The sequence below is a fragment of the Melanotaenia boesemani genome, chromosome 19 (genome assembly GCF_017639745.1).
Source record: "Melanotaenia boesemani isolate fMelBoe1 chromosome 19, fMelBoe1.pri, whole genome shotgun sequence".
NCBI lineage: Eukaryota > Metazoa > Chordata > Actinopteri > Atheriniformes > Melanotaeniidae > Melanotaenia > Melanotaenia boesemani.
This window is the reverse complement of record NC_055700.1, coordinates 29,638,757-29,650,586: the sequence shown is the minus strand read 5'-3', so window position 1 is coordinate 29,650,586 and position 11,830 is coordinate 29,638,757. Positions and strand designations below refer to the sequence as shown.

At 40.3% G+C, this 11,830-nt stretch overlaps 1 protein-coding gene across 1 annotated transcript; it reads left to right on the top strand.

The window, feature by feature from the left end:
• The first annotated feature begins 1,526 nt into the window (after window positions 1–1,526).
• On the top strand, window positions 1,527–11,830 carry LOC121629812 (thyrotropin receptor-like). The gene is made up of 12 exons (XM_041969608.1): window positions 1,527–1,534; window positions 2,397–2,474; window positions 2,543–2,614; window positions 4,862–4,936; window positions 5,139–5,213; window positions 5,300–5,374; window positions 5,460–5,537; window positions 6,910–6,978; window positions 7,135–7,212; window positions 7,748–7,936; window positions 8,995–10,063; window positions 10,142–11,830. Exons 1-12 carry the CDS (start codon window positions 1,527–1,529, stop codon window positions 10,286–10,288), a joined length of 2,013 nt encoding a protein of 670 aa, XP_041825542.1. The 3' UTR covers window positions 10,289–11,830.

The following is an 11,830-nucleotide window of genomic DNA, read 5'->3' as shown; positions in this document are numbered from 1 at the left end:
CCTTTTATCTCCTGGGCAAATTGTTAACATCGCCACCTGTTTTGTAGGGTCTCATATCAGTGAAAGATTATGGCGCGAGAGTTAGCTAACGATTGAAAGACCCCCTCTGGTGAAATCAGGTTTTTCATGTCCATGTGGCATTTTTCTGACGCTAGAGAACATGTCTCGTGAAAAATTTGATCAAAATGGATTTTCTGAGTATTTCTGCATTTAAATCATTGTGAATCAATGTTTACACGTCATAAACCCACAGGGCGAGGCCACAAGCTCCTGCCCCATCCTCTCCGCCCGTACTGACGCTGAGGACAAATAAGCATTGGATATATATAGAATAATATAGTCTCTGATCTGAAGATATTAAATAAGCTTATTTCTAGGCATGTTAGTACCTCTGCTGGAGTTGCTGGAAAGATGCAGAAGCCCCTTCAGTGTACATATTACCAATATTACAGATCCTAGTCATTCCCAGGTATTAAAGGTCCATGCTATGCTGTTAGTATGGCAGAGGGACATTCTGAGTGCAGACAAATTATTTTTGCAACACCACGTCCAGTTACATTTTATCCCCCCCAGTCTTTTTTTTCTCATTTACTGCCATGGTGTTCTTTCTTCACCACCTTATTGATTATTTGGTGTGGCATTCGGGTGAGTCTATCCTTTGTCCACTGGTGATGCCACAGTTAATGAGTAAGAACAAATATTTTGTAATACCTATTTAGGAACAACATTTTTGAGGTCTGAATGTGGGTTAAAATTGGGTTTGGGAACCAGCACCATGCTTTCTGTGCCATCTTCTAGGTGGATGTGGGGGGTTATAGTGTATCTGTGTATTTTTACTGAATTTATATCATCTAGGCTACAAAAAACTGTTTTGGGGGAGCTAAAAATGTGTGGGAAAAAATGCTCTGACATTCGCTGCCAGTCTGGTGGAGCAGACTGTTATGTGTTTGTCCCTTTACGAAGCAATAGCATAATAAATATATATAAACACACACACACACACACACACACACACACACACACACACACACACACACACACACACACACACACAAAGAAACCTCTGTCTTTATGCAGAACTGATGTGAGCTTCCAGCTCCCTGCTTTGCATGTCAAGCACTGACAACAACATGGGAATTTCTTCTGTAGTGTGACTGTGAATTTACATTTTGGTTTCTGCATTTTCTCGCTTTAACTGGACACTCAGATCATAAACTCTGGAACAGCTTCTTCCCCAGGCCGTCAAGGCCACCAGTCCAAAACATGAACCTGGTCTTCAGTTCACACACATTTCCTCCACAGTACACAGTTATCACATGTTCGAGTTGTTGTTGAAAGTAGGTGACATAATTACCAGGTAACGCTGTCCTGGTTGTCTGGGATTGGATAACAACAAGAGGTGTGTGCAGAAAATGGAAGGCAAATCCGGTGTGAACATATCTGAGGTATCTGAGCATAGATGGAGCAAAATTCAGGATGCTTTTAAAATCCCACCCGACACATTTTTTACCTCTCAAAAAGAGGACATGGCCAGGTAAAATCAAATCAAATTTATAAAGCACTTTCATACAAAAACAGTGCAAATAAAATAAAACAAACACAATAAAAACTTAGAAAAATAATAATAATAATAATAATAATAAACATTTCAACAACAATAGGATCCTTCCATACTTCGTATGGCTCGGACCCTAATAAAACCTTCACGTACACGTACAAAACAAAGTTCAGTAACACACACCTGATCATACTCTCTCTCACACACACATCATCACATTAAACACACATACACCCCCCCATACTTGGTTTTATGAGATTCTCACTATAAATAAAGTGAGTTCTGTCATTTGATAAAACCAAAGTTAAATTAACAACATATAGTCTTACTTCTTTTCTTAAAATAGGGACAATAGTCACAGTATGAATGTTCAAAGCCTGTGGGACCCCCTGTGCTCGTTGCCGCACCCCCTTGGGTCGTGTAAAATCATTTGCTTTTATTCCAGATTAAACCAAATCCTAATCTGTGTAATCTGCAGGAACTGATCAGTTTAATCACAAAGAAACATCTAGAAAATTCCCTTTAACAAAATGAATAAATTATAACAAGGATTCATATAATGAAAATAGCATTAACGAGAAGTAAAGCAAGTTTATTGTTTTTCTTCTTTATGTAAAATATATTTATTTTATTTTGAAGGAGCAACTCTTTGTAGTTTTATTTTGGTGGTCTTTAGTAGACGTGCTGGCTGAAGTCCAAGAAACCTTCAATGGACTGATGAGAGTCTTCCTCACCCTCTCTCTGAGTTTACAATGAAGCCTGGTTTTAGACTCCTGGTTTTTCTCTCCATTCTGGTCCGCTTTTCCCTCCCTCTGGATTTCTGTCCTCGTCTCTGCAGCTGTAACCGGATCACCAGGACTGTGTCCTGTTCTGGAGTCCAGGTCATCCCTGGTGTCCATCCTGACACCCAGCAGCTGTAAGCGTGATGCAGTTATTTCTCCCTGACGTTAACTCAGTGCAGAGACTGAAGTTTTTCTCTTTCAGGTGGCTCGTGAGGACAAAACTCTCTTCTGTTCCTCAAAATGCTTTTCACAGTTTGTCCAGCATTTCTCACATGTAAGAATCTCTTTTTTCTTCATGTCAAACTTTAAAGCTGTCCACAGCAAGGTAACACTTGAAGAGAAAGAATAAGAAATGACTAAAGTTATTATGTTGTGTTTTAATGTGTTCTATATTTTCTTTTCAGAGATTTATAATTACAACCCCAACTACAAGAACATTGGGATGTTGTGTAAAACATTAATAAAAACAAACTGGAATGATTTCCAAATCACATCAACTCATCTTTTATTCCCAGTAGAAGATAAAAACACGTCAGAGGATGAAACTGAAACGTTTCACCATGTGATGAAAATATGAGCTGATAGTGAATCTGATGGAAAAAGTTGGAACAGGAGCAACAAAAGGCTGGAAAAGTACCTGGTACAAACCAGAAACACCTGGAGGAGCATTGGACAACTAACCAGGTTACCTGGTAACAGGTCAGTAACATGACTGGTATAAAAGGAGCATTTCAGAGAGGCAGAGTCTCTCAGATGGAAAGATGGACAGAGCTTCACCAATCTGAGACAAACTGGGTCTAAAACTGGAACAATTTCAGAAAAATGTTCCTCAGACTTTGAAGATCCTCCATCTACAGTAGGGCTGGGCGATTAATCGATAAAATCGATAAATCAAATTTTCCATTTCTGGAGATTAATTTTTTTGAAAATCGGGATTTTTTCCATAGTTAGTTAGCAGCAGACTTCGCCCTCCCTCCACACCAGAACGGTGTTTGTCTGACAGATTTTCAGTAAAGTGACCGTCACTCACGCCTGGGATTTAGCTGTGCGTATAACTGCAGTGAGAAATGCTGCTCTCTATGAGATGCAGAAATCAACTTAACCCACAAACACTAGTTAAGAGACAACCTTCATCAGGGGAATTATTTCTGCAGTGGATCCTGTATGATAAGGATCCAGATGGAAAGAGATCACGGATGCATTGTGTCGCATATTTCTATGTAAGAGAGGAAGTCGTTTATATGGTGGAAGAGCTATGACATTATATGCTTTATTTTTGCTAGCATTCATCTATATAAACAAATGAATGTTTTTAATAAGTTTATTTATGTTTTGTAAAAGAAAAGGAAAAAAAATCGATTAAAATCGGAAATCGGATTTGGTTATAAAAAGTCGGAGGATTTTTTTTTAGGCCATATCGCCCAGCCCTAATCTACAGTGTAGAATATCATCAGAAGATTGAGAGAATCAGGAGGAATCTCTGTGTGCATGGGACAAGGCTGAAAGTCAAAACTGGATGACAATGCTTCATCAGACCAGAATGGGACAACATTCCTCTCCTAAAACTCCAGCAACTGGTCTCCTCACTTCCCAGACATTTCTAGACATGTTAAAAGAAGAAGATGCTACACCATGCTGAACACCACCCTGGAACTACTTTTTACACCATGCTGACGGGACAAGGCTGGATGCTGGTGATCTTCTGCAATAAAAGCAGACATGATTCTCTACTGGAAACCACTGCATGGACTCAGGAAGACTTCCAGAAACCACTGTCTGTGAACACAGTTCACCCTGAAACCCACAAATGCAGGTTAAAGCTCCATCATGCAGCGAAGAAGCCAGATGTGAACAGGATCCAGAACCAGCTTCTTCCGTCTTCTCTGGACCAAAGCTCATTTAAAATGGTCTGAGGCAAAGTGGAAACCTGGATGAAGATGTGAACTAGTTTGTGGAAAGCATGGACGGCGTGTCCTGCAGACTAAAGAGGAGAGGGAGCATCCAGCTTGTTATCAGTGGACAGGTGGAAAGCTGCATCTCTGATGGGATGGGGCTGCATTAGTGCCTATGGCGTGGGCAGCTTCCACATCTGTGAAGCTCCATCAATGCTGAAAAGTACATGGAGGTTTTAGAGCAACATCTGCTCCCATCCAGACAACGTCTCTTTCAGGGAAGGCCTTGCAGATTTCAGCAAGACGATGCTGAACCACATCCTGCATCCATCACAGCAGCATGGCTTCACAGGAGAAGAGTCCGGCTGCTGAACTGGCCTGCCTGCAGTCCACACCTTTCACCTTCATCAGCTCAGATTTTCCATCACATGGTGAAACGTCTCAGTTTCATCATCTGATGTGTTGTTTATCTTCTACTGGGGATAAAATGTGACCTGATGAGATTCTGATTTTATTGACATTTTATACAGAATCCAAACTTTGTAAAATTTTTGTTGTTCTTGTGACCCCAGTGAAAGGTTACTGGTAAAAGTCCAGAAAAACCAGCCATTGTTATGTTCTGTTTCCAGATTCATCTCCGACGATGACGCCATCAGATCTGTTGAGAAACACTCCTTCTACAACCTGTCCAGCGTTGCACACATGTACGTGAACTTTAACTCGTTTCTGATTCTCTCTCACGTCCTGCAGCTACCAGGTTTACATGCCACAGCAAACTTCTCGTGCTTTAATCCAGCACATTTACTCTCAGCATGTTTCCAGACAAAATAATCTCACAGAAAGCAGAAAGTCAAGCAACACTGTTCACAAGCGGCTAAAATGCATTCCTGCATGTTTGTGTGTCAGACAGATCACTGGTGTGAAAACACTGTCCTACATCCATGAAGAGGCTTTCAAAGATCTGCCTAATTTAAAATACCTGTAAGTATAACTCAGATGAACCATATCTGAGTGTGAAGCTGTCTGGGTTTCCTGGTTTTGACTCAGGTATGTTTTTTATGCTGCAGTGGGATCTCTAACACAGGTCTCACTTTGTTTCCTGGTCTTCGGTATATTCGGTCAATGAGAGAGGATTTCATCCTGTATGTACACTGACGTGTTTGACTAAATGTGTGAACTTCAAACCAGTGAATCTGATTTAATCTCACACTTTTTTTTTTCTTATAGGGAAATAGTGGAAAATGTCCTCATACGCGTCATTCCAGCTAATTCCTTTTTTGGAATATCTGTGAATGCTCTGACAGTGTAAGTACAAGAACCAGAAAAAACTGGAATCTATCAGGTAAATATGACTTAAACCAACACGATGTGGTTCCTTTAATCCTTTAACACCTGAGCCATGAAATAACCAGCAGAAAATGTAGATTTCTTTCAAAATAAATCTGCAGTCTTTATTTGGCTCTTTAACAAAAAGAGAAACGTAAATAAAATAAAAAATAATTTGCGTACTGTTTGCAGGGTACACTACCATGTGGTGTGTCTATACCTCGTAAACGTATGGTCTAGAACAGATTTCATGTTAACATATATTGATATTTCAAGTAATTTGGGTAAATATGTAGTTTATCACAAACTGGAACACAGACAAAAGTACCTACTATTGTAATCGTAAATTCTAGATTATAGGAACTACTTTTTCTTCCACCTGTAATGATCATATGTGAACAAAGGTTCAGTCTGAGGTTCAGCCACGTGTGGAGCTAAACAACAGTATATGAAAGACAGAGAGGTTTCAATGGCAACACCACAAACCTCCTTAAACACCTGAGTATCAGCATAAGACAGAATATAACGAGGTTATGATGAGGAGGAGAGGAGGAAGAGAAGGAGAGGAGAGGGACAGGTGCTGCTATGCCCAGAAGGATGTAACTCTTTGATGCTGCAGGCAGGTACTATCCAGGTACTATTAGATACCAACCACGTACTATCCAGGTACCATTAGGTACCAAACAGGTACTATCCAGGTACCATTAGGTACCAAACAGGTACTATCCAGGTGCTTTTAGGTACCAAACAGGTACTATCCAGGCACTATTAGGTACCAAACAGGTACTGACCAGGTACTTTTAGTTACCAAACAGGTACTATCCAGGTACTTTTAGGTACCAAACAGGTACTATCCAGGTACTATTAGATACCAACCAGGTACTATCCAGGTACCATTAGGTACCAACCAGGTACTATCCAGATACTTTTAGGTAACAAACAGGTACTATCCAGGTACTATTAGGTACCAAACAGGTACTGTCCAGGTACTTTTAGGTACCAAACAGGTACTATCCAGGTACTATTAGATACCAACCAGGTACTGTCCAGGTACTTTTAGGTACCAAACAGGTACTATCCAGGTACTATTAGATACCAACCAGGTACTATCAAGGTACCATTAGGTACCAGACAGGTACTATCCAGGTACTTTTAGGTACCACACAGGTACTATCCAGGTACCATTAGGTACCAGACAGGTACTATCCAGGTACTATTAGATACCAAACAGGTACTATCCAGATACAAACTACATACTCTCAGGTACCAAGTACTACTAGTAGTACCAGTGAATGAAGGCGAATGCATGTGTTTGCTAAGCTAACGGTCTTATTTCCCTCCTTGTTTTCAGCATGCTGAATGATAACGGTGTGAAAGAAATCCAGCGCTTTGCTTTCAATGGGAGCAGACTGGAAGAAGTGTACAGTACTCTGAATTTCTTCAGCTGAACGAGAGCTAAGAGTTCATGTGTTCAAATGTGCTTGACATTTTGAGGGGGTCCTGGTGTTTTATGGAAGTTAAAGGGAGACAATGAACAATATTTTTTAGCATGTAACTGAATTTTCCTTCTACTCAGGTACCTTCAGAGGAACCTGGATTTGAAACATATTGATGAATTTTCATTTTATGGTGTGATTCATGGCCCAACTCATCTGTGAGTGAGTGTACAGAAACTTGGTTCATTACCTAAGAAAAGACAAAAGTAACTTCTGCAAACATCCCAGGATTTGGGAATTTTTAGACCACATTAGGAATTAACTGTCAAGTTCATCTTAAGATCCAATGTCCAAACAAAATTTAAAAAGCTGAGATGGTGTGTAAAATGTAGAATAAAACCAGAATGTAATGATTTTTGAGCCTTTTGTTGCTCGTGTTCCAACTTTTTCCAGACGTGTTGCTGCATCAGATTCACTATCAGCTCATGTTTTTATCACATGGTGAAAGGTCTCAGTTTCATCCTCTGACATGTTGGTGATCTTCTACTGGGAATAAAATATGACCTGATGAGGTTTATTAATCACTGAATTCAGTTTTATTGACAACAACCATCTGGTATTTGTTTGTACATTGGTTGTTTAGACAGACTTCTTTTATAAACACAAATAAACACTTTAAAACAGACCATTAAAATGAATTACAGAGCAGTATGTCTGGTCTAATGAATTAATCTGAGCTCTTTGTCCTTCCAGAGACCTTTCAGAGACACAAGTGCATTCTTTGCCTTCAGTAGGTTTGGAGAGCATTGAAAGGCTCCGAGCTGAAAGAACGTGGACCCTCGAGGCGCTGCCCCCCTCCACCACCTTCCCGCACTTACAGAGAGCTGAACTGACCTTCCCGAGCCACTGCTGTGGCCTGAAAACACTGAAAAGATGGAGAGGGTGAGAATGCTGGGAAATATTTTCTTTCTGTTTACTGTGTGTGTGTCTTTACACACCAAACCGCCCCCCTTTCTCCAGCACAGCGCTCTGCCGCATTTACGTCAACTCTGAAGTGATTTAAGGTCAATAGAAACAGAGCTGGCACTGGCTGGATATTTATGCATTTTAGAGGTAAATACTGTACATAAAGAAATGAGAACTGTAGATTTATTTTGGTTTTGTAGTGTTGGTGCGTAAAATTCATATGAAAAATTTGTTTTATACACACAAACACACACACACACATATATACATATATATATATATATATATATATATATATATATATATATATATATATATATATATATATATATATATATATATATAGACAGACAGACAGACAGATAAATAGATAGATATGTAAATGTATTAACGAGTCCGTTTTTTAAAAAATCCAAATCAGAGTTTGTTTGTGCATTTACAAAACCCCAAACAAAGCGGACTTTGCCAGAAACGGATTAAGAAGCTTTGTTACTATGAAGGTGCTTCCCTCTTTAATCAAGAGTGTAATTGTTTAATGTGGTTTCTTGTCTTCACACTCAAATGTCATCTTGCTCTCTCTCCAAACTCTACTCTCACATTCTAAAAGTTCCTTCTTGCTCTCAAATACATCAAGGATGTTTGACAGGCAGCTCATTCAGCAACCCAAGAGAGAGGAAAATAAATCCAGTAGCAGAAGTTGTGAGAGCAGAGAATGAGTCTGACTGGGGGAACGAGACCACGCTGCAACCCTAAACCTGAGCAGGAGCAGAGTTTTGAAAGGAAGATGATATATTTGAGAGCAAGAAGGAAGTTTTGATGTGTGAGAGCAGAGTTTGGAGAGCGAGTAACATGACATTTGAGCGTTAAAACAAGAAATCTTTCTCTCAAATCAAACAGTTATAAAGAGGGAAATATGCTGCATCAAAGAAATAACCCACAAACACTGGTTTACTTTCTGCTCGGTTTTTATAAACCTTGTGCATTATACAGGTGTAACTGTATCTGTTTGTTGTCCCTTCTGCTGTAATTAACAGTCTTGAAGCAGTTTTCTGCAACCGGACCTGGTCTGCTTCAGGGAAACTGCAGGAATCCTCTGTGACATCAACTCATCCAGAACAGAAAGTTTCCCAGCGTCTCCAGGACATCTTTGATCTCCAAGGAGCTGAAAATACAGACTACAGTCTGAACAACAGCCTTGTCTGTCCCAACCAGCCATCTCAGAAGGAAGGTTCCTTCTCTCTGGATTCCTCTGCAGAACATCTCAAAGAAGACTTTGAGCCTTCTCTTTGTAACGAGTTTTATGCAGATGATGGACCCTCGTGCTCGCCTGTACCTGACGCTCTCAACCCCTGTGAGGATGTAATGAGTACAGGCTATCTGAGGGTTCTGGTCTGGGTGGTGAGCTTGGTGGCTGTTTCAGCCAATCTATTGGTTCTGGTGATCCTGCTGAGCTGCCAGCAGAAGCTGACGGTCACCCGTTTCCTTATCGGCCACCTGGCGTTTGCTGACACCTGCATGGGGATGTATTTACTCCTGATAGCGTCCGTCGACTTCCACACACGCTCTCGTTACCACCATTTCGCCATATCCTGGCAAACAGGAAGTGGCTGTAACGTAGCAGGGATGTTGTCGGTGTTCGCCAGTGAGCTCTCCGTGTACACGTTGACTTTAATCACCCTGCAGCGCTGGCATGCCATCTTTAACGCCATGAGGCTGGATAAAAAGCTGAGGCTGCGTCACGCTGCGGTGCTGATGCTGATTGGCTGGTTGATTTGCGCCATCATGGCGGTCCTGCCAGTTCTTGGTGTTAACTCTTACCAGAAGGTCAGCATCTGCTTACCGGTGGACACGGAGACAGCTGCTGCTCGGGCCTACATTGTTTATGTCCTGATGGTTAATGTGTTTGCTTTTCTAGTGGTGTGTTTGTGTTACGTCCACATCTACTGCATGGTGCACCGCCCACAGACCAGCAGATGCAACACCACCATGGCCAAACGCATGGCTCTGCTCATTCTCACCAACTTTCTGTGTTTAGCTCCCGTTTGTTTCTACGGTCTGTCTGCAGCTTTCCACCGGCCGCTGATGACGGTCACAGACTCCAAGGTGGGATTTTCCCTTTAATCTAGATTATTTACCTGCTGAAATCCAAGCTGATTTATGTTTTTCTTTCTTTTTCTGTAGGTGCTGCTGGTTCTTTTCTATCCTCTCAACTCTTGTGTGCACCCATTTTTTTATGCCATCCTAACAAAAGGATTTCATCGGGACATCACGATGCTGCTGAGTCGGATTGGGTTGTGCCAGAAGCAGGCGTATCTCTACCGAAGCTGACTTGTTTGCATGCACACCAGAAAATATGACTATCTGATTTCTGGACTATTCACGTAATCATGTAGACAGCATAATCTGATTACAAGTCAGTCAAGTAGGTCATTCTAGACTTTTGCCCTTTCAGGTAATTCTTCGCTCGATGTTTGGCCACCATTCTGGTCGTGTTTGCATATTTTGGGATGATGTTTATAAGAAAGCATTTCTTTTAAAGAACTTTTAGGTTATAGTGGCCTAAAAAGTTTTTTTTTTTCTACTTTTTTGATCAAACATTCAAATATGTAACCAGTCAGATTATTTTAACCCTTTAAATTCAAATTTCATGGCATGATGTCACTGTTTTTATGAAAACAAAAACACAAAAACTGAGTTATTTTACTTATAAGTGATTTTGGGTGACCAGGAATTTTAATTAAAGATCAGCTGTAACTAATTTACAAAATATAGAGCCAGACCAGGATGACGAGTCAGTAGAACAGCAACTGATTAAGTTCCTACAGTCTAACCATGTCCAAGTAAATAAGCAGGACATAGTAGCCCGCCACCCCCTCCCACAATCTAACAGAAAAACAAGGGCAGTTTGTACCCATTACAGTGACATTTAACAACAGAAGGACTAAAATCAGCCTATTAAAACTAGGAAAGGTGCTAAAGAGGACTAATGTGTATCTAAATGAACATCTTACAAAAACCAATGCTGAGTTCACCAGGCGTGTCAGACAACTGCGCAGAGAAAATAAAATCAAGGGAAAGTGGACCAGAAAGGTTTATATACGAATAAATGGATCCCCAGAAACAGCCAACGTCATGCTAGTAAGAAGCGTAGAAGATCTAGGAAAGTTCTGAGGAAGATGATTTGGTAATCCTATGAAATCGTCTAAATATGGTGGCTGGGAAGGGCAAAACAATATTACATGAAGTGAAACATTTTTACGTTTTAGTGATATACATTTTCATCATAGAAACCATGTTTACATTTCCAAAACAAAAGTACAAAGCCGAAACACTTTTACCGCGGGCTAAATGACTTTATATTTCAGAAAACACAACTGTGCAAGACATGAAACCCTTTTACAGTCCTGGATGCAAACTTTCACGGGCAGCTGCAAATAGCAGCTGAATACACTGCTGAAGCACGTTTACCAACAAGGCAACTTTACATTGACACAAAAAACTTTTACAAGTTCAGGAAACACAAAGATATGACCCGGCTGGTGTTACACCAAAATCTGTGACCCATCAGAATCTGCGACCGTGATAAGTATGCATGTATGTGGGTACATGCTCTGTTTTTGTTTTCTGTTATTCATTTATGCCCCTATCCTGTGGTAGTAACCTAAGTTAACATGCTTGGTGGGGACCTATAGATTTATTTTTTTATTTACCCTTTCAGACCATTAGTGGACATAAAAAATATCTCTCAGAACCTTCTTTCAGGTAATATTTTTTTCCACTTTTTAACTCAAATCTTTCAGTCAACTTTAGTCCTAATCAAAAATATTAAATGCATATTTAGTCAAATAATTTCATTAATTTAAACATCAA

Excerpts from the sequence above, each read along its gene's own strand:
- LOC121629812 (XM_041969608.1), top strand. Across the intron at positions 2,615-4,861 it reads TTGTCCAGCATTTCTCACAT|ATTCATCTCCGACGATGACG; the intron begins GTAAGAATCTCT and ends TTCTGTTTCCAG. Across the intron at positions 5,214-5,299 it reads CTGCCTAATTTAAAATACCT|TGGGATCTCTAACACAGGTC; the intron begins GTAAGTATAACT and ends TTTATGCTGCAG.